The sequence below is a fragment of the Portunus trituberculatus genome, chromosome 32 (assembly GCF_017591435.1).
Source record: "Portunus trituberculatus isolate SZX2019 chromosome 32, ASM1759143v1, whole genome shotgun sequence".
NCBI classification, from domain to species: Eukaryota; Metazoa; Arthropoda; class Malacostraca; order Decapoda; family Portunidae; genus Portunus; species Portunus trituberculatus.
This window is the reverse complement of record NC_059286.1, coordinates 9,056,140-9,075,263: the sequence shown is the minus strand read 5'-3', so window position 1 is coordinate 9,075,263 and position 19,124 is coordinate 9,056,140. Positions and strand designations below refer to the sequence as shown.

At 39.7% G+C, this 19,124-nt stretch overlaps 5 protein-coding genes across 5 annotated transcripts; 4 read left to right on the top strand and 1 right to left on the bottom strand.

Moving 5' to 3' along the window:
- The first annotated feature begins 907 nt into the window (after nucleotides 1–907).
- LOC123511957 lies at nucleotides 908–2,464 on the top strand. The gene is made up of 5 exons (XM_045268065.1): nucleotides 908–992; nucleotides 1,125–1,246; nucleotides 1,343–1,456; nucleotides 1,581–1,804; nucleotides 2,302–2,464. Exons 1-5 carry the CDS (start codon nucleotides 908–910, stop codon nucleotides 2,462–2,464), a joined length of 708 nt encoding a protein of 235 aa, XP_045124000.1.
- Nucleotides 2,465–2,882: 418 nt separating this feature from the next.
- On the top strand, nucleotides 2,883–5,125 carry LOC123511956 (glutamate receptor 3.3-like). Its single transcript, XM_045268064.1, has 7 exons — nucleotides 2,883–2,945; nucleotides 3,071–3,362; nucleotides 3,501–3,721; nucleotides 3,916–4,096; nucleotides 4,368–4,380; nucleotides 4,791–4,917; nucleotides 5,033–5,125. Exons 1-7 carry the CDS (start codon nucleotides 2,922–2,924, stop codon nucleotides 5,123–5,125), a joined length of 951 nt encoding a protein of 316 aa, XP_045123999.1. The 5' UTR covers nucleotides 2,883–2,921.
- A 150-nt stretch (nucleotides 5,126–5,275) lies between these two features.
- On the top strand, nucleotides 5,276–9,930 carry LOC123511955. Its single transcript, XM_045268063.1, has 8 exons — nucleotides 5,276–5,496; nucleotides 6,693–6,777; nucleotides 6,910–7,031; nucleotides 7,144–7,257; nucleotides 7,382–7,606; nucleotides 8,174–8,290; nucleotides 9,065–9,172; nucleotides 9,435–9,930. The coding sequence occupies exons 1-8, from the start codon at nucleotides 5,419–5,421 to the stop codon at nucleotides 9,831–9,833; spliced, it is 1,248 nt and encodes a 415-aa protein (XP_045123998.1). The 5' UTR covers nucleotides 5,276–5,418; the 3' UTR covers nucleotides 9,834–9,930.
- On the top strand, nucleotides 9,891–11,958 carry LOC123511890. The gene is made up of 5 exons (XM_045267950.1): nucleotides 9,891–10,070; nucleotides 10,321–10,501; nucleotides 11,050–11,149; nucleotides 11,497–11,623; nucleotides 11,720–11,958. The coding sequence occupies exons 1-5, from the start codon at nucleotides 9,891–9,893 to the stop codon at nucleotides 11,822–11,824; spliced, it is 693 nt and encodes a 230-aa protein (XP_045123885.1). The 3' UTR covers nucleotides 11,825–11,958.
- LOC123511888 (glutamate [NMDA] receptor subunit 1-like) lies at nucleotides 11,938–16,792 on the bottom strand. The gene is made up of 10 exons (XM_045267949.1): nucleotides 16,667–16,792; nucleotides 16,235–16,428; nucleotides 15,696–15,833; nucleotides 15,353–15,518; nucleotides 14,150–14,391; nucleotides 13,736–13,920; nucleotides 13,270–13,506; nucleotides 12,801–12,979; nucleotides 12,322–12,478; nucleotides 11,938–12,159 (listed from the first exon to the last, which is right to left on the bottom strand). The coding sequence occupies exons 1-10, from the start codon at nucleotides 16,783–16,785 to the stop codon at nucleotides 12,001–12,003; spliced, it is 1,776 nt and encodes a 591-aa protein (XP_045123884.1). The 5' UTR covers nucleotides 16,786–16,792; the 3' UTR covers nucleotides 11,938–12,000.
- Between the last annotated feature and the right edge of the window lie 2,332 nt (nucleotides 16,793–19,124).

The window sequence follows — 19,124 nt, the reverse complement described above, 5'->3', positions numbered from 1 at the left end:
TTCGCACTATTGCTCGAGAGACAGGCGTCAGTCCATCCACAGTCTGCAGGTGGATCAACCGGTGGCGCAATGAAGGCAGCTTGTACAATAAATCTCGTTCTTACTTGGAACACTGGCCTCTCTCAGCACGTAGACTGGTTATGAGTCTTTATCTGAAGAATGTATTTCTTCACAGTCATAACGATTGTGTTTATCTCCTTCCTGATGTTGTACGTTGATGTTTTCAGCAATAAACATACATTAGTTGAGTTATATTACTTCCGATGATTTCACAGTACTTTCATATCATCGCAAAACATCACAATATGTCATCTCACGATATAAAAAAAATAAGAAAATTTCAGTCACTTTGGTTCTCTGCTATGACCAGTAATGTTCCATAAAATATCTCGAAATCAAAATATAGAAACTGTTTATAGAGAAAGTATGTAGTTGGAGAAAGACAGGTAAAGGACACGCCAGTCACACACTGTTGTTTTATATGTAGTTGATTTTTTTCTTTTCAAATATATTTCTGTTGTTAAGTGTTATCGGTAGTTCAGGTTAAATAGTGGTGATCTTCTTCTTAACTTCCACCTGGTTTTTGTGAATCATTTCACTGCAGGGCGTCACCAACAGGCTTCTCCTGAAGAGTATTCATTTCTCCACGTATGAAACTCTTGAATGAAGCATAATGGTATACAGCACCTCGCGTTCGTTCCATCAGAGATTTAATACCTGAGTACTAACACTATAATTATTAAAGAGGAGAAGCAATTAAACACTTCCATTATGCCAACATATCACAATGAGGACGCTATCAATGCAACTTACTGGTGTTGCAATATGTGGCTGTTGGACATAGGCCTTCCTTTCAATATGTCTACAGGAACAAAAGACAAACTGCTTGGTTTGTTTCACCGTTCAGATGGTCGCCGTCGCCTTGTTAACGTGGCTACTCTTCCTCAGTACACAGTCCCTGCGGTCCGCTGCACTGCTGCGCCAATCTTTAGGTAGATGCCAGTCAACGCAATATACTGGAATGTGCTGAATGAAAAACAATATCCATATACTTGGCTACTAAATAACACTTCATTAATCCATTGATTCACTCACCAGCGTGTCACTGTTCCCCATTACAACAGAAAGCACAGCACCAGAAGCACTAGCAGCAGTGCAAGGCGTCTTGGCGTCACAGCGTCAGCACCAGTGTCCGGCGCTGCTCTTGTATGACAACCCTAGCCAGGTTGCTCTCACATTCGTGAAGGTGCGTCACTCCTGGAGGCGTGACAAACAGATGAACTATTGCATTGAAAACACTTCACTAGATGACCACCATTACTCTCCTGGCGCCGTTTTTCAGGACACCGAGAAGCTATCGCCACGCGGCATCGCCATCTTCCTGGTCGCGTCTCAACACACCCAGGGTAATGAAACGCTGGCGTTCCTGAAGGCGACGGTCGACAAGGTTCGTCAGGTGGGTCATCCTCACGTGAAAACTGTACGTATCATTGTATTTAATTATACATGCTGCTAACAATTTTGTTTTCAATGAGTTTTGTTTACAAGAAACATTTATATTTTTACAACATTACCCACAGATGGGAGGGGCGTGGCACTGCCTGGTGGTGGTGGTGGTGAGTGATGACCCAGCCTTCCTCACCGCTTTCGCCCAATTCTCACTCAGGCGTCACGCCCTCAGGTGGTCCACCAAGATTCTCATCTTCACTCACCTCCCTCTCAGCCATCTTAGCGGCCTACATAACCTTCTCTCCAACAGAAACGCCATGCTGCTCCTCGCGCACCGGAGCCAGAAAACCACAAGGTAACCTGAAGGATCATGTCAGCAGTGTCCTCCTATTATGAGAGAAAGATGTTTAGTTATAAGCAGTCTTCTGCTACACAGCACGCACATCTACGGCTGCGTAAGATCATATTTATGAAGATAAGCTGAATGCAACAAAACCTACAAAACATTTATTTCATATTATATATATATATATATATATATATATATATATATATATATATATATATATATATATATATATATATATATTGTAACACTCTATTGTGACTACAACATGCGAACAGGGATATTGGTGTGTACGTTGCGATGCCGTTCAGCCCTTCCTCCATCCACCCCAGGAGGATCGCTAGCTGGTCCCCTGACAACACCTGGAGACAACCTCTGCTATCACAACTTTTTCCAGAAAAATTCCTTGTGTTAGTGGAATTCACGCTGAATATTTGTCTATAAATGAGCAACATATAAAGTTGATTATGATTCCGTAGAATGTGGCCTCAACCTTTTACGAGCAGATTCCCATCAGCACCAACGTTGACTGTGGCGGTAGAATTCATGCCTCACCATTCTCTCACGTGGGTGGACGACCCGCTCGCCGAGGATGGACGCCGTCTTCACTACACTGGTGCCATGGCAAAAATTGTTGGTTATCTTGGGGAAGGACTTAATTTTACGTAAGTTGTATGGTCTGTACATGTTTATAAATTACGAAATAACTCTTTCCTACAACTCCACATCACTGATGCCCAAAAGAATCCTTCATGCTATTAGAATAGCTTTTTTTTCTGACGCTTTTGAGCGAATCATACATCATGCAGCAAAAAGAGAGAAAAGTTATAAAGCAGAGCCCAGTGATTCAGTGCGGCACGGTAGTGTGTTTAACGTACTCCACTCACACGAGGTTTGTGTATGAATATTGTGCCACACGGAAATCAATTGGTTTGCTTTTCACGTTACGTCTTACAAAAGAAGTATAAGCTGAAGCATTTTCAATTTGCAATCAGATAGGAGAGAGCGGCTGGTAACCGAATGATTATTTTACAATCTAATACAACTTCCCGTACACAGATGCAGGTTTGTCTTGTCCCCAGACAGGACGTTCGGCAACTTGCTGCCTAACGGGTCATGGACCGGCATGGTAGGCATGGTGGTGCGGGAGGTATGTGAGCCAAAACAACAATTTTGGTCATGTGAACCCATTTTGAGAAACCATTCTTGATTTATAGTACAAACAACATAACACAGTAAGCTACATTTAAAGAATAATTGTTCACATTGTTGCAGGAAGTAGATTTCGCTGCAGGACCCTTCATGTTGTCACCGGCGCGGGCAGCAGCCACCGATTACACATTGGCAGTCTGGACTGGAGATCTGAGGATGGTTAGTGGACTGAGAGGGCTGAAGATAGACCCGTGGGGTTTCCTCTTGCCACTCTCCCCGCTGGTGTGGGTAGTCACCATGACGGCACTTGTAGGAATGCTTGCTGTCTTACAAGTGCTTCACTTCTATCACCCTAGCAGATCACTACTCCGCTGCGCCAACACCTTCAGCTCTGTCCGCGTCCTCCTGCAGCAAGGTGAGGCCTCGGAGACCGTGTTGGGTCATCCTGCCGGTAGCTGCCTTGTGTCTTGAAAGCTTTTTTACTCTCAGGGAGTAGCAGCCGTGGCCTAATGAAGATTCAAGACTAATTCTGCCTCACTCACTCACAACACAGACATGGTGTGGCCCGGGCAGTGGTGGTGGTGGGAGCGTCTGGTGCTGGGGCTGTGGATGCTGACCACGCTAGTGCTGACCAAGAGCTACGCCGGCAACCTCATGTCACTGCTGGCCGTGAGATATGTGCCGCAGCCCTTCCAGACACCAAGGGACGTTCTCGATGATCCTCACGTCGCCATGATATGGCAGAAGTATTCCAGGAATGAATATTTTCTGAGAGTGAGTTGAATACAATATACTACAATGATGGAATGTAGTACGTAAGATGTAAGGTTTTACTGCATATTTTCTTTTTTTTCTACCTTTTTTGTCGTTTATAACAGAAACATTTTTTTTTTTAAATATATCACTAAGAGGAAGAGTTCTTAATAAAAAAGAGTGTCATTCTTCATTACATAACACTTTTTTGCCAGACTGTCGAGTCCGGCGTCTTTCGGGAGGTGGCAGAGCTGGAGGAGAAGGATCGCCTCAAGTTTGTCACACAGGCACAGCTCCCAGAGAGCCTTGACACCCTGGTGAGGGCCGGACACCACGTACTCGTCGACAATGGGAACGCTGTTCGTAACTTGATAGCTTTAGACTTCTCCCAGAAAGGTAAATATCAAAATACAAATAAGAGTAAATAATCTCTCTCTCTCTCTCTCTCTCTCTCTCTCTCTCTCTCTCTCTCTCTCTCTCTCTCTCTCTCTCTCTCTCTCTCTCTCTCTCTCTCTCTCTCTCTCTCACACACACACACACACACACACACACACACACCTTGCCTCATGTGTTTCCACAGGTCGCTGTGACTTCTATCAGTCAAGACGTGGGTTTCTGCCATTTTCCTCTTCTGTAATAAGTCAAAAGACACATCCTGTCATACAAGGTTTCAATCCAAGGTAAGATTATTCACGATAAATAATCAACGAATGTTATATACTAATGTATATATTGGTTTTTCTTGTTTTGCTATAACTTTCAACAATATATTTCCTATAAACGTGATTATTTTGACCATAATACGATCGCTAAATACTCATTGTAATAATATTTTTCTAGGATTATATGATAAATTTGTTCATCTACACAATGGTCACCGAAAAGTAATGCATCATGAGGCACAGTGCGTAGGCCTGGCAGAATCATCTAGTGGATTGTGCCTCTCTTCCTTCAATTCTGCACTTTTCTGTCACTTTGCTCTGATTTATCTTATGTAGCATTGCTGGAGATGGAAGTGTCGATTTATCTACGAGTCAATTCTTACTTCTTCCTCTGCCTAGATGTCTCATCACTATGTACAACACCACAGGGTGATGTCTCTCACGGAGTCAGGACTCCTCAAGTACTGGGCACAAGACGTACCTAACTTCACTCGGTGCAATAATGTGCCCAAGACAGTGGCGTTCTCCACCACTCTCTCGTTTAGTAACCTATGGGTGCGTGTGTACTGTATGCATATACAATGATTCTTGTTAATTATTCTTCATCGTCACATAACGACAATAATAAAACTAATGGTATATTTTCATTAACCTCTGCATTGCGTTCCAGGGAGTGTTTGTGTTGCTGGCCGGTGGGCTGACTGCCGGTCTGATGGTCTGGTGTCTTGAGCTGCTCACCAGGCTCACCAAGAAGTCCTATTAGAAAAAGATGAAGATGAAAAGAGAATTAGTCCAAAACTTATTTAAATCAAATGAAAAAGCATGCGTTCAAAATCAACATTTCACACACACACACACACACACACACACACACACACACACACACACACACACACACACACACTATAATTGTTATTCACTGATGACATCCCACGCCTTCCCTAGACGCAACATTTAACACACACACACACACACACACACACACACACTATAGTTGTTATTCATTGATGACTTGCCAAGCCATCCCTAGACGCAGCATGAATAAAAAGGCAACGCATGACTTCGCATGCAGCAGTCTGGCGCACCACCTGTCCCCGCCGTGCATTCCCACCTCACCACCAAGATCAGTACACGGTAAGCATCACACCAACGACAAAGTGGCTCCCAACTAACCGCTGAACAAGGACGTGGCTTGCGAATGCGGAGAGTAGTCGTTAGGTTTTCCATTAAGTTATTTACCTGGACAAACGAGGAGTGAGTCCCTCAGCAGCTGCCGAGGACTTGAGTGGACGTGGTGTTCCCGCAACGATGACGAGAGCTCCCTTCCAGCCAACAGACTTGAGTGAACGCGCCAGATTTATTTCCATGTGGTTCAGTGGAAAGTCGATTCGCACTATTGCTCGAGAGACAGGCGTCAGTCCATCCACAGTCTGCAGGTGGATCAACCGGATCAAGAAAGAAGGAACCTTGTACAATCGACCGCATTGTTACTTATCGCGCTGGCTTATGTCAATAAGTGGTCGGAGTCTTTACCCACACGATGTCTTTCTTCATTGTCATAATTCTTGGTTTTCTCTCTATCACAATGGTGACAATTTACGATCTCCAATGTTTAGTTTATGAAAAGTTACTCGTGTAGAATGTTTGTTTCGTAACAGTAATTTCACGATACAATGTTCCGTTACATTTAGCTAAGTTCCTAAAGTTATTTAGGTATCCATCATAATAAGTAATGATGCATCAAGTGCTTCGATGTGTGTAAAATATAGAGACTGTATTGCTCATAAAGAACCCATGATGTGGGAGCAAGACAAAGCCAAAGTCCATCTCTGCACAAGAAGTCCAACGTTTATTGTAATAAAGTTTTTGCTTCACGTTTACGTAAAGGACCCAGAACCTAAAATACTGAAATGTGTTTTCTCTTTCAAAAAATTATCGGCAATTAAGCGTTGAATAGTGTTTATCTCGTTATTCACTTTTATCCGATTACTTTGAATTATTTCTTGGCTGGAAATCATTGAATGACAGTTACAAGTTGGAAGCCTTTCTAGAACAGTATTCATTCCTCCAAGTGTGAAACTTTTCAATGAAGCATAATAATATACAGCACCTCGAGTTCGTTTCGTCAGTGTTTTCATCCTTGAGTACTAACACTATAATTATTAAAGAGGAGAAGCAATAAAAAACTTTCATTATGCCAACATATCACAATGAGGACGCTATCAATACAACTTACTGGTGTTGCAATATGTGGCTGTTGAGCACAGGCCTTCCCTTCAATATGTCTACAGGAACAAAAGACAAACTGCTTGGTTTGTTTCACCGTTCAGATGGTCGCCGTCGCCTTGCTAACGTGGCTACTCTTCCTCAGTACACAGTCCCTGCGGTCCGCTGCACTGCTGCGCCAATCTTTAGGTAGATGCCAGTCAACGCAATATACTGGAATGTGCTGAATGAAAAACAATATCCATATACTTGGCTACTAAATAACACTTCATTAATCCATTGATTCACTCACCAGCGTGTCACTGTTCCCCATTACAACAGAAAGCACAGCACCAGAAGCACTAGCAGCAGTGCAAGGCGTCTTGGCGTCACAGCGTCAGCACCAGTGTCCGGCGCTGCTCTTGTATGACAACCCTAGCCAGGTTGCTCTCACATTCGTGAAGGTGCGTCACTCCTGGAGGCGCGACAAACGTCTTCTTGATTCCACAGATGAACTATTGCATTGAAAACACTTCACTAGATGACCACCATTACTCTCCTGGCGCCGTTTTTCAGGACACCGAGAAGCTATCGCCACGCGGCATCGCCATCTTCCTGGTCGCGTCTCAACACACCCAGGGTAATGGAACGCTGGCGTTCCTGAAGGCGACGGTCGACAAGGTTCGTCAGGTGGGTCATCCTCACGTGAAAACTGTACGTATCATTGTATTTAATTATACATGCTGCTAACAATTTTGTTTTCAATGAGTTTTGCTTACAAGAAACATTTATATTCTTACAACATTACCCACAGATGGGAGGGGCGTGGCACTGCCTGGTGGTGGTGGTGGTGAGTGATGACCCAGCCTTCCTCACCGCTTTCGCCCACCTCTCACTCAGGCGTCACGCCTTCAGGTGGTCCACCAGGATCCTCATCTTCACTCACCTCCCTCTCAGCCATCTTAGCGGCCTACATAACCTTCTCTCCAACAGAAACGCCATGCTGCTCCTCGCGCACCGGAGCCAGAAAACCACAAGGCAATCTTAATATAACTTGATAATTATACCAAAATTTACATGAAAAAGTGTAATATATATATATATATAATATATATATATATATATATATATATATATATATATATATATATATATATATATATATATATATATATATATATATATATATATATATATATATATATATATATATATATATATATATATATATATATATATATATATATATATATATATATATATATATATATATATATATATATATATATATATATATATATATATATATATATATATATATATATATATATATATATATATATATATATATATATATATATATATATATATATATATATATATATATATATATATATATATATATATATATATATAAACAGGGATGTTGGCGTGTATGTTGCGACTCCGTTCAGCCATATGACGAAGCTACCCAACAAAGTTGCCAGCTGGTCTCCCGGCATGACTTGGACGCAAACTCTGCAATCACAGCTTTTTCCTGACAAGTTCATTGTGTTAGTCAATTGTCATGTTTTTCTTATAAGAACTATTTTCTTTTCATACATAGTACATTAAACACAAAGTTGATGAAAATCTTTACTATGTGGTATCAAATTACGAGCAGATTCACTACAGCACCAACGCTGACTGTGGCGGTGGAATTAATGCCTCACCACACAATCACGTGGGTGGACGACCCGCTCGCCACGAACGGGCGCCGTCTCCTCTACACTGGCGCAATGGATAAAACCGTCACGTATCTTGCAAAAGCAATGAACTTTACGTAAGTTTTATATATATATATATATATATATATATATATATATATATATATATATATATATATATATATATATATATATATATATATATATATATATATATATATATATATATATATATATATATATAAAAGTTCTGTGTAAAGATATTCCCTGTCTCATCCAATCATTTGGGTCTGTAAAAGAGCCTCGGCTCAACAGACCTTTGTCCAATATTAATCAATGTTATAGTATGTTAAGTTATGTAGTGCATGTGAGCCAATAAATGTATCAGTATCAGTATCAATCTTCCATGCCAAACATCCAGCTGAGATTTCATTCATTTATCTTTATTTATCTATCTTTATCTATTTTTTCATTCATTTATCTATTTTTCTTTTGTGTGTGTGTGTGTGTGTGTGTGTGTGTGTGTGTGTGTGTGTTTTGTGTCCGAGCGGTCAAGACAGGATTGTGACTCGTAACGGTAAACACTTTATTTTGGCACTGGGGAACAGCGCGTCTGAACCCAGTGGAACGGTACTACTTTACCACTGTACCACTGTACTGTGAAAGAAAACAATGCGAGTATGATGAAAGAAAACGCTCCTACAGTTTGTTTTGATAATACTTTTTTCATAAGTTTCACACAATCATATATATCTTACTTGAATGATTTCCTCCGTGATATCCTCACACAGCTAGCAATGCACAACAGGTACAGGTATGTGGTGTCCCCAGACAGGACGTTCGGGACCAAAATGTCTGACGGCTCCTGGACCGGCATGATGGGGTTGGTGGTGCGGGAGGTGAGTAATGCCTCTTGTTCACTCATATGTATACTTATATATTATTTAAGAATTACGTTATCTTTTTGGAAATATTCAACCAATCACTCAATTGACCTAAGGGTATTAGGTCACTAAACGTCAATGCAGCCTTCAAATTGGAGTTTATTCTCGATGTATATTTATAAGAGAATAGTAAATAGGACCATGCAGTTCTGTACTCAAGATGCAGTGGAAATATAAAAAATTCATTTATTTATTTATATTTTTTTTTATTATACAGGAGGTAGATTTCGGAGGCGTGCCCTTCATGCTATCGCCAGCACGAGCAGCAGCAGGAGACTACACTACGGTGATATATACTGGAAACGTGATGATACTTGGGGGGCTGGGAGGTCTTGAGATTGACCCGTGGGGCTTCCTACTGCCCCTCACGCCCGTAGTGTGGGCAGCCTCTCTGATGGCACTGCTGAGCGTGCTGGCTCTGCTGAAAATGTTTTCCCTCAGTCTCCCCACCAAGATGCTAAATCACGGCACCTTAAGCCCTGTGCGCGTCCTCCTGCAGCAAGGTGAGTCTCAGGGATTGTGCTGGGCCCTCCTGCCGGGGATGCCTTGCGTCTTGAAGGTTTCCATGTTCTCAGGGATCAAAAGTCATACCCTCATGAAGACTAATTTTGCCTAACTTATTCCCAACACAGACGTGGAGTGGCCCGCGCAGTGGTGGTGGTGGGAGCGTCTGATGCTGGGGCTGTGGATGTTGACCACGCTGGTGCTGACCAAGAGCTACGCCGGCAACCTCATGTCCCTGCTGGCCGTGAGATACTTGCCGCAGCCCTTCCAGACTCTAGAGGACGTCCTGGACCACCCGAGCGTCGCCATGATATGGCAAAAGTATTCTAAAAATGAAGAATTTCTAAGAGTAAGTGAATATGGAACAGATATAACAGTTATTCAAGAACTATTCAAAACGTTCAGTAAGAAGAACATGGATAGTTGAGCGTCAGTGAAGGAAAGGCGATAGTTGCCTGAAAGGTTATTGTTAGCTGTATAGATAGATGATGGAATTGGAATTTTGATGCAATGAATTTCGCAAGGTCTGCCTGGCCTTATTCTAGAACAATATAGAGATCAGACGTTAGGAGCTCTGTAGTTTATATTTCCTTCTTCAGGGTGTCCAGTTTGGTATGTTTCGAGAAGTGGCGGACCTGGAGGAGAAGGGTCGTCTCAAATTCCACACACAGACACAGTTCTCTAAGAGTCTTGACACCCTGGTGAGGACAGGAGATCACGTCTTCGTCGATATTGATACCACTGTTAAAAACTTGAGGGCCATAGACGTTTCCAAAAAAGGTAAATGTTCAATTTATAAATATATATATATATATATATATATATATATATATATATATATATATATATATATATATATATATATATATATATATATATCGTAGTGGATAAAGTTTTGAGCGTGGGATCAGGCAGACGTCCATGCGTAGGTTTGAATCCCACCATGTGCCGTCTTGAAACTTTATCATTGGTCGAGTGGTTAAAAGTTACCTACATATCACCATGATATCCAGGTTCTGGGTGAAGGTGTAATTGCGTTACACAAAAGATACGCTTGGATAGGTAATATGGGCCCTTATATGGGCACCACTATTAAATAATATTGTCTGTGCCGCTAATGGCTGGAAGCTGAACAGCGCTTCCCATACTCTTAAAGTATACCTACAGGCGCTATAGGCCATATATATATATATATATATATATATATATATATATATATATATATATATATATATATATATATATATATATATATATATATATATATATATATATATATATATATATATATATATATATATTTCAAACCTTCCTATTCTTTCCCACAGGCCGCTGTGACTTCTATCTGTCCAGAGATGGGTTTTTGCCATTTTCTTCTTCCATAATAAGTCAGAAAACTAATCCCATCATAAAAGGTCTCAATCCGAGGTATGAACGCTTTTGCTTTGATTTCTGATAATCTACAAATTATGAATATGTAAACATTGGCTATGATTGTTTCCTTTTGTTTTCTATCGTACATTCTAAATGCAAAGAATCATTTTTTACTTTACTTCTACAGAAAAATATGAAGTTTTCAAAGTAACGAACATTGTTTTACCGAGCAAATAAGATTCTTTTAACTTTACATTTCGTGTTCGTTTCCTACAGTAAGTATAGACTTAATTCTTTTCTTTTGTTGCATCTTTCATTTTTCGTTAAGTTGCATCTTTCATTTTTCTTCAGTAAAGGTTTAATACAAGTTCAAACTCTCAACAGTATGCATTACCCCACAGGGTGATTGCCTTGACGGAATCTGGGATCTTCAAGTACTGGCTGCAGGACGTTCCCAACTTCACGCGATGCAATAATGTGCCCAAAAAAGTGGCATTATCTACCACTCTCTCGTTCACTAACCTTTGGGTGCGTGTGTATATCAGAGGCCACCTTTGCCATGCTGTTCAGTCTTAAAACTAACCTAATGGTATTAATGAGAGTTACGTTTCCGTGTGGTTGCAGGGAGTGTTTGTGTTGCTGGCGGGGGGTCTGGCTGCTGGTCTGGTGGTCTGGAGCCTTGAGCTTTTGAACCTACCCAACAAAAAGTCCTCATGGAAAACTACGTAACCAAAAACTTCCATCCTTTTCCAAATATTGTTCTCGAAGGTGTCATGAAACTGAGATGTCATGCACTTACCCAGTTGAATTAAAAGTTACGATTAAGGAAAAGAAAATGCTACTTTATCCCCCATATAAATATGGACCATTTTATTTTATTTTTCGAAGTTTATTCAATGTTATGTTCATTTGAGCATTGTCCTGCCATAGGAGAGCTTGTGTGATTCAGTTCCCAGTATCTTCTCCGTCAGTAAGGTGATGGACGCCACGCCTGACCCGAGAAATAACAGATAGAAGGCGCCCTGCAGGTGGTCCATACTGAGAATTACTTCCTTGTCCTCATCCTGTAGGTGACACAATGCTAGACTTGTACGTTTGGGGAGCTACAATGAATGCATCGAAATGTTCAATGCAAACCTGGTATGTACGAGTAGAAATGGTAAGGTTCTATAACAATCACATTCATAATGATACAAAAGTAATAAAAAGAAACGACGATTTCATACCAGTGAACCCAACACATTCGTTGCTTTAGGAGCAGCCTTCGCTCTGGTCTCCTTCACGCGCTGAGCCACCACCACCTCCGTCCAGTGTTTTATCAGCCCTGCATCCTCAAGGCGAGACGCAAGAGTTAAGAACGCTTCCAGAAAAGGCGCCCCTTTCCTATAGAGATGAGAGGAAATGGTTCATATTCTCGTTTTGAGTGGGTCACAATTTTTAGGCTACTTTTTTATTACCTATTGCATTTGAAATAAAGAAAATTGAGAAAAATATCTGTCTGTACTTTCGTTTATAAATCAAATGGAATAAACTTTATTCATTCGTCCTTACAATACAATTCAGTCTGATTTTGAGCCTACATTGTAATTAGAATAATGAAAACAAACAAACAAGAGTTTCTTTGGATATATAAACCAGATGTGCATTAGTAGTTGGTAATAGTGTTGTTTTGTTTCATGCGGAGAGATAGGCACATCCTACCTACCTGATGCCCCAACCGAAGCAGGCCAGAATGCCCCGCTCCTCCCTGCCAATGTGAAAGGGCATCTGGCCATACTTATCCACGTAGTTGGACGCTATAATTACCATAAGGTAATTCTTAGCACTGACAATCGAATATCTTCCTTCTAGAACCTTCTGAAGTAGTTCTTTTAAGGTAAACTTCTGAAATATACAAAATATCAAGAGTAAACGACTGAAGTACGAGAACTGATGCTGATGATCAATTTGCAGCCTATATCTGATATTTATTACCGCCAATCTTCTAAATAACTGCACACACAAACTGTTCATTGGTACATTCTGCTTTTGTAATGTTGGTACACTACTGTTTCCATTTTAGACACACATTAAGTTTGTATGTGAATTCACAAATGATATTGTAACTTCAAAATACTCCGTAAAACAAAAACAGATGATCTTATTTCCAACAATTTTATTCTAACAACGCTTACTTCTATTCTCTGATACACTTCTTGCACTACTTGGTCCGTACTCTTCTCAAAGTAGTTGAGAAGTTGTCCATCTAACATCCAAGGTTCAATACCCCATTTCCAGTTGTCGAATTCCACAAGATCCTGCAACCCCTCTGGAGTTTGGGACTTTGCCTGGACGGTAAGATGGGCGATCAGCGAAGACTTGAACCCCGTTACAATTATGAGACAAAACACCAGCCACCAACCCACCAACATCTGATGGAAAATTAACCTCTGAGATGGATGGTCATTGACGATGGACTAAAGAATCAAGAGTCTACTAAGTAAAGTCCGCTCAGAAAGAAAAATTGAGATGCATGCAACTACATAAAACATTTCTTCTGCAAATCCAAAGAAAAAACAGTTGTTTGTTGTCAGTAACTTTTTAAATCAAGTATATGAAAGACAATGACTACAAGCGGTGTACTATACATATACAACTCACCTGGCCTGAAAAATTCTTTGAGGGATCTGCTGGCGGCTGTTCCAGAAGAGCGCCCCATCCATACATGAGAATTCTTCGCAAACTGACACCTGGACCGCCCGTTGCTGCTTTCCAGAGTAGCTGCAGCATCCACGCAGTCATGCTCCACACCACAAGGCCAACCACCAACCCGACCCACAACTCGTCTATAACGCAAAATCAACTTGATGCAATGAAAAATCTCTACCACATTTTCATTTTAATATTCAGATGCCTAGATCCTATGACACGTTAAGTTCACAAGCCAAAATACACCCAATGGGCTCAATGGGTTCTCTCTTCCATTTTTCACTTGCACTCCTTCCTCTTCTTCCTTACCTCTTTGCACTGTGAAATAGAAAAAGAAAATAAGTAATACAGCTATGAGATACTTACTAGAGAACGGTCTCATGATGGACATAACGGCTGACAGTAAGGAAGGCTTCTCCGACAGAACCACCATGTAGTCGGTCGGTTCCAGGCGCAAGTAATCAATCACCTCAAGTCTTTTGGAGGTCGGGGTCAACAAGAGGCAGAAATCGGTCTCCTCACGCTGCAGTTCACCAACAAGACCATTGAACTGGCCCTGGGCGTTGAGGTTCCCAAAGGAGCGATCTGGAGTTTCCCACACCTCATATCTAAGGTTCGGGAAGTTTCTTAGAACAATACAAAGTGGACGGGCCAGGTGACCTGCTAGATATACACTCCCAACAGAGAAGCAATACATTATAGAAAAGAAAACTACAAATACATCCATCTTTTTTTACACTAATTTCTGTATTCAGTCTTTTTTAACTTCCTAGTAGAGCTTGAATATATAAATGACAGTAAATAAATGCAGGGAATTACATCGCCAAAATTTACCGCTGAAAATAATTCCAACAATATATATATATATATATATATATATATATATATATATATATATATATATATATATATATATATATATATATATATATATATATATATATATATATATATATATATATATATATATATATATATATATATATATATATATATATATATATATATATATATATATATATATATATATATATATATATATATATATATATATATATATATATATATATATATATATATATATATATATATATATATATATATATATATATATATATATATATATATATATATATATATATATATATATATATATATATATATATATATATATATATATATATATATATATATATATATATATATATATATATATATATATATATATATATATATATATATATATATATATATATATATATATATATATATATATATATATATATATATATATATATATATATATATATATATATATATATATATATATATATATATATATATATATATATATATATATATATATATATATATATATATATATATATATATATATATATATATATATATATATATATATATATATATATATATATATATATATATATATATATATATATATATATATATATATAAAGCTGGGGAAAATCGTGTGAAGTGATGACAGATAATGTTAATGGAATTTCTCATGAACAAAATCAAATCATAGACCACCCTCGTATAACGTACGTGAAGTTAAGAGTAGCGGAGGCGGTGATGAGTACTCTGACATTGAGCGAGTCTTGCAGCGTGACCATGTTGCCTCGCTCCGACATGTCCCTCGAGTAGGCCACGTAAGGGAAGTATGGCACGGTGGACACTTTAAAGGTATGGCCTCCCAGATCTTTGAAGGGTTCTGGTGCAGCGATGTATTTTCAGCATACATCCAAATAAGCCATGTCCATAGTAATATTTCAGGTAACTACATCAATTTTCACTGTTATCTACGTACGTATATAAGACTTCAATATTAAGCAACCTCCTCTACCTCACATGTCAACACTAAAAGCCGAGGAATTCTTTCATACAAAACCTGAAAGTGCGGAGGAGAGATCAGTAATACTGAGGTTCTCTGGGTCTTCCTCAAGTTTCATCCGGCCCACCAAGCGAACTGTTGGCTCGCCACCATCACAATACACACATCGCCGGAATACACTGACCAGCCTGCTGACTATATAAAATTCATGAAAGAAGCAAATAATAACAAATTTTAATAATAATGATAATAATAATAATAATAATAATAATAATATTGATAATGATAATAGTAGTAGTAGTAGTAGTAGTAGTAGTAGTAGTAGTAGTAGTAGTAGTAGTAGTAATAGTAGTAGTAGTAGTAGTAGCAGAACTAGTAGTAATAATAAAAATTAAAAATAAGGGAAACGTGAATCAGCGGAAAATAAAATGCTATAAATTTAGAGGGCTTTCATTTCTCCTAATGTGCCACCATGTCACGATAGGTAGGCTATATATATAATAGCATTGACTTTTCCAATCACTGATGTCACAGGAAACAACACTCATCCTAGCATTATCATTATAGAACACAAGATATACGTAAGACTACATTACTTGGCTCTTCAGAAGAACTTGGTAGTAGAGGATGTCTCGGAGAGGAATGGACTGAAGGATGAAGGGCAAGGTAGAGTCCGTGCATTGTGTTTCGTAGACTTTCATGTAGGAGGATATCTTTCACCCATGTCCTGCCTCCGACCACAATCACTGGCGTCTTTGGTTTCTTCCACAATCCGGCCTGTTCCAGTGGCCTAGCCAGAAACCATAGGTCAGATTTACTCAGTGTCGTTGCTGTGAGAAGTAATTAGCTTTCATTGAGACTTGTGTTTTCCCTCGATCAACTGGCAATTTCATAAAATCTGATGCCCCAGAGTTTTATCAAATTAGAGGATTTGACATTACCGATAATTCTGAACACAATGAGGACCGAGGGTGGCACGTTTACCGCCTTAGGACAACGTCTGTACATTGTATTTAAATCGGTATTACCTCAAGACCAGCGCAGTTTCGTTAACAGCCTCGTTAGTGTGATCGAGGTGGATGACAAGTACTTGGCAAACCGTTGTAACCTCTCCGGACAGAACATCCTGCAAGCTGTACTCTTCCATTGTGCCAATAGCCACCACTGTCCCCTCGTGCATTTGACTGAAGTAAACATTGCCACGTTAGAAATAAGTCACGTTCTAGAGTATGACTGAAGTAAACATTACCACGTTAGAAATAAAGTCACGTTTTAAAGCATTTAGCTTAATTCTGAAAGTATAGAAAATAAAACACTTCCAATTACTTTCGAATAGCGGAGAACACAGATGAGTGAGGCTTGGTGGTCAAGAGCACCAGATGACAACTCAGAAAGTGCTGCTTCACCAGTTCTGTCACCAGCGTGCTCACCTGTGTGGCACCTACCTGGCTCATCGGTGCCACCTGGTCCAGTGATTCACTCTCCATCAGACTCAGGAATAGAAGCATTAAGTTCTTCATTAAATACATTTCTTTGAGTGCTGGAAGGTTTCCTCTTTTGTAAAATTCAAGCAATCACTTCTTTACTTTCAAAATTGTTAATAATTGTTGTTGATGTCATTGTTTTCCTTTGCATATTTACTTCTCTGAAAGAAAACGGTGTTGAAGATTCTCTCATTAACGCGAAAATCAAATTCCAAGTTATGCTGAACACAAGTTATATATTTTGGATGTACACTTTACAGGCAGCGATACATAGACCCACCAGCCCATCACGATAAACGAAAGAATTATAGCCAATACACTATACCAAACAATAGAATGGTGAATATAAAAGTCATACTCCGTTCCTAATTCATAATTATTTGATGCTTCATAGAGATTAATTACTAGATTTTAAAAAGGGCGATGAGGCGGGGAGAAAAGCGAAGCAAGCCAGTGGAGCTGTGCATACACAACATGAGCCTCGCACTGCACCACATGGTGTAAGTACAATAAAAACTGTACACAGTAGATAGACTAAATACATTATAAGCTAAATTTCCACATTGTAACCGTTGTTGCATATATAGTAAACACCACCCATATTACAATACACAGATTCTTGAGAGAACCTTTGCTGTGGGTGATGAAATGACTGTCTGCCAGCAGTAGCTAGACAGTACATTCGCAATTGTACCTTCAAACTATTCTGAAGGTCTTGATCATCGGCGTCACTGATTTGTACTGCCAAGCCAGCCATCCTCTTGAGAGCCTTGTGGCACCTCCTCAACCAGCGGTACACAGTGGAGACGCTCGTGCCTGTGGTGACAGAGATGTCCCGAGCAGAATACCCAGCCAGCCAAAACCACACCATCCTGGCGCGCACGGCTTGCATCAAAAGCCTCTTGATGGGACGCCTCATCGGAACTGCAGGACTTCGCTAATTTCCTCTCTCTCTCTCTCTCTCTCTCTCTCTCTCTCTCTCTCTCTCTCTCTCTCTCTCTCTCTCTCTCTTACGAATCCTATATTTTTCTATATGGACAGCAAATTTTCTTTCTTTCTAGGATACAGCTAATATATTTCAGATAGTTTTTAGTTTTGTTACTAGAATGGAACTTAATTTTGATAATCTGTCAAGATTATTACTTTTTTTCTGTATAAACTATCTCAGCTGAAACATTCTCAATCAACTATACCGTAGTTTGTATATGTTTTCGTTATACTTGACAACCAAAGATTTATTCCTAGATTTCATCTATCGTATGACCTGGGATTATTTTTCCTTGATATATTAACCAAGATCACCATATTGTTCGTGCACATTTACATTAACAGCAAAACAACACTCGCAAAACCTTACAGTCGAACTGAAGTCAGCTACAGCCGAGTGGCATCAAATATGTTGTAAACAGACGAGCAAAGAGCGACACTGCATCTGTGTATCTGTTAAGGAAAGATATTGATTGATGCCGACGTTAAGCTTCAAGTAATCAATTAACCATTCCAAATGCAACAATAAGATATCAACGTGTCACCTGAGCTGGACCAGTCTGATTCTTCGGAGGAGGAGGATCAGCTGAATGTGCTACCAAGACCCTGCAACGCATTTTAAATCCAGGCTGGCAGAAGGGAACAAAGAAAGTGACGTAACAAGTGTTTCAATCTAATTCGTCTTACCTTTGTTTGATTTATGCAATATAGAACACACAAACACACACACACACGCACGCACACACACACACACACACACACACACACACACACGCCCGGTAGCTCAGTGGTTAGAGCGCTGGCTTCACCAGCCAGAGGACCGGGGTTCGATTCCCCGGCCGGGTGGAGATATTTGGGTGTCTCCTTTCACGTGTAGCCCCTGTTCACCTAGCAGTGAGTAGGTACGGGATGTAAATCGAGGAGTTGTGACCTTGTTGTCCCGGTGTGAGGTGTGTGCCTGGTCTCAGGCCTATTCGAAGATCAGAAATAATGAGCTCTGAGCTCGTTCCGTAGG

Excerpts from the sequence above, each read along its gene's own strand:
- LOC123511957 (XM_045268065.1), top strand. The coding sequence starts at position 908 with ATGGTCGCCGTCGCCTTGTTAACGTGGCTACTCTTCCTCAGTACACAG. Across the intron at positions 1,247-1,342 it reads TTGCTCTCACATTCGTGAAG|GACACCGAGAAGCTATCGCC; the intron begins GTGCGTCACTCC and ends GCCGTTTTTCAG. Across the intron at positions 1,805-2,301 it reads CGGAGCCAGAAAACCACAAG|ATTCCCATCAGCACCAACGT; the intron begins GTAACCTGAAGG and ends TTTTACGAGCAG.
- LOC123511956 (XM_045268064.1), top strand. The coding sequence starts at position 2,922 with ATGGTAGGCATGGTGGTGCGGGAG. Across the intron at positions 3,722-3,915 it reads GGAATGAATATTTTCTGAGA|ACTGTCGAGTCCGGCGTCTT; the intron begins GTGAGTTGAATA and ends CTTTTTTGCCAG. Across the intron at positions 4,918-5,032 it reads TCTCGTTTAGTAACCTATGG|GGAGTGTTTGTGTTGCTGGC; the intron begins GTGCGTGTGTAC and ends ATTGCGTTCCAG.
- LOC123511955 (XM_045268063.1), top strand. The coding sequence starts at position 5,419 with ATGACTTCGCATGCAGCAGTCTGGCGCACCACCTGTCCCCGCCGTGCA. Across the intron at positions 6,778-6,909 it reads ACTGCTGCGCCAATCTTTAG|AAAGCACAGCACCAGAAGCA; the intron begins GTAGATGCCAGT and ends CCATTACAACAG. Across the intron at positions 7,607-8,173 it reads GGAGCCAGAAAACCACAAGG|TACATTAAACACAAAGTTGA; the intron begins CAATCTTAATAT and ends TTTCATACATAG.
- LOC123511890 (XM_045267950.1), top strand. The coding sequence starts at position 9,891 with ATGCTGGGGCTGTGGATGTTGACCACGCTGGTGCTGACCAAGAGCTAC. Across the intron at positions 10,071-10,320 it reads AAAATGAAGAATTTCTAAGA|GGTGTCCAGTTTGGTATGTT; the intron begins GTAAGTGAATAT and ends TTCCTTCTTCAG. Across the intron at positions 11,624-11,719 it reads TCTCGTTCACTAACCTTTGG|GGAGTGTTTGTGTTGCTGGC; the intron begins GTGCGTGTGTAT and ends GTGTGGTTGCAG.
- LOC123511888 (XM_045267949.1), bottom strand. The coding sequence starts at position 16,785 with ATGGAAGAGTACAGCTTGCAGGATGTTCTGTCCGGAGAGGTTACAACG. Across the intron at positions 16,429-16,666 it reads GAAACTGCGCTGGTCTTGAG|GCCACTGGAACAGGCCGGAT; the intron begins GTAATACCGATT and ends GTTTCTGGCTAG. Across the intron at positions 13,921-14,149 it reads CATCATGAGACCGTTCTCTA|ACGAGTTGTGGGTCGGGTTG; the intron begins GTAAGTATCTCA and ends TTTGCGTTATAG.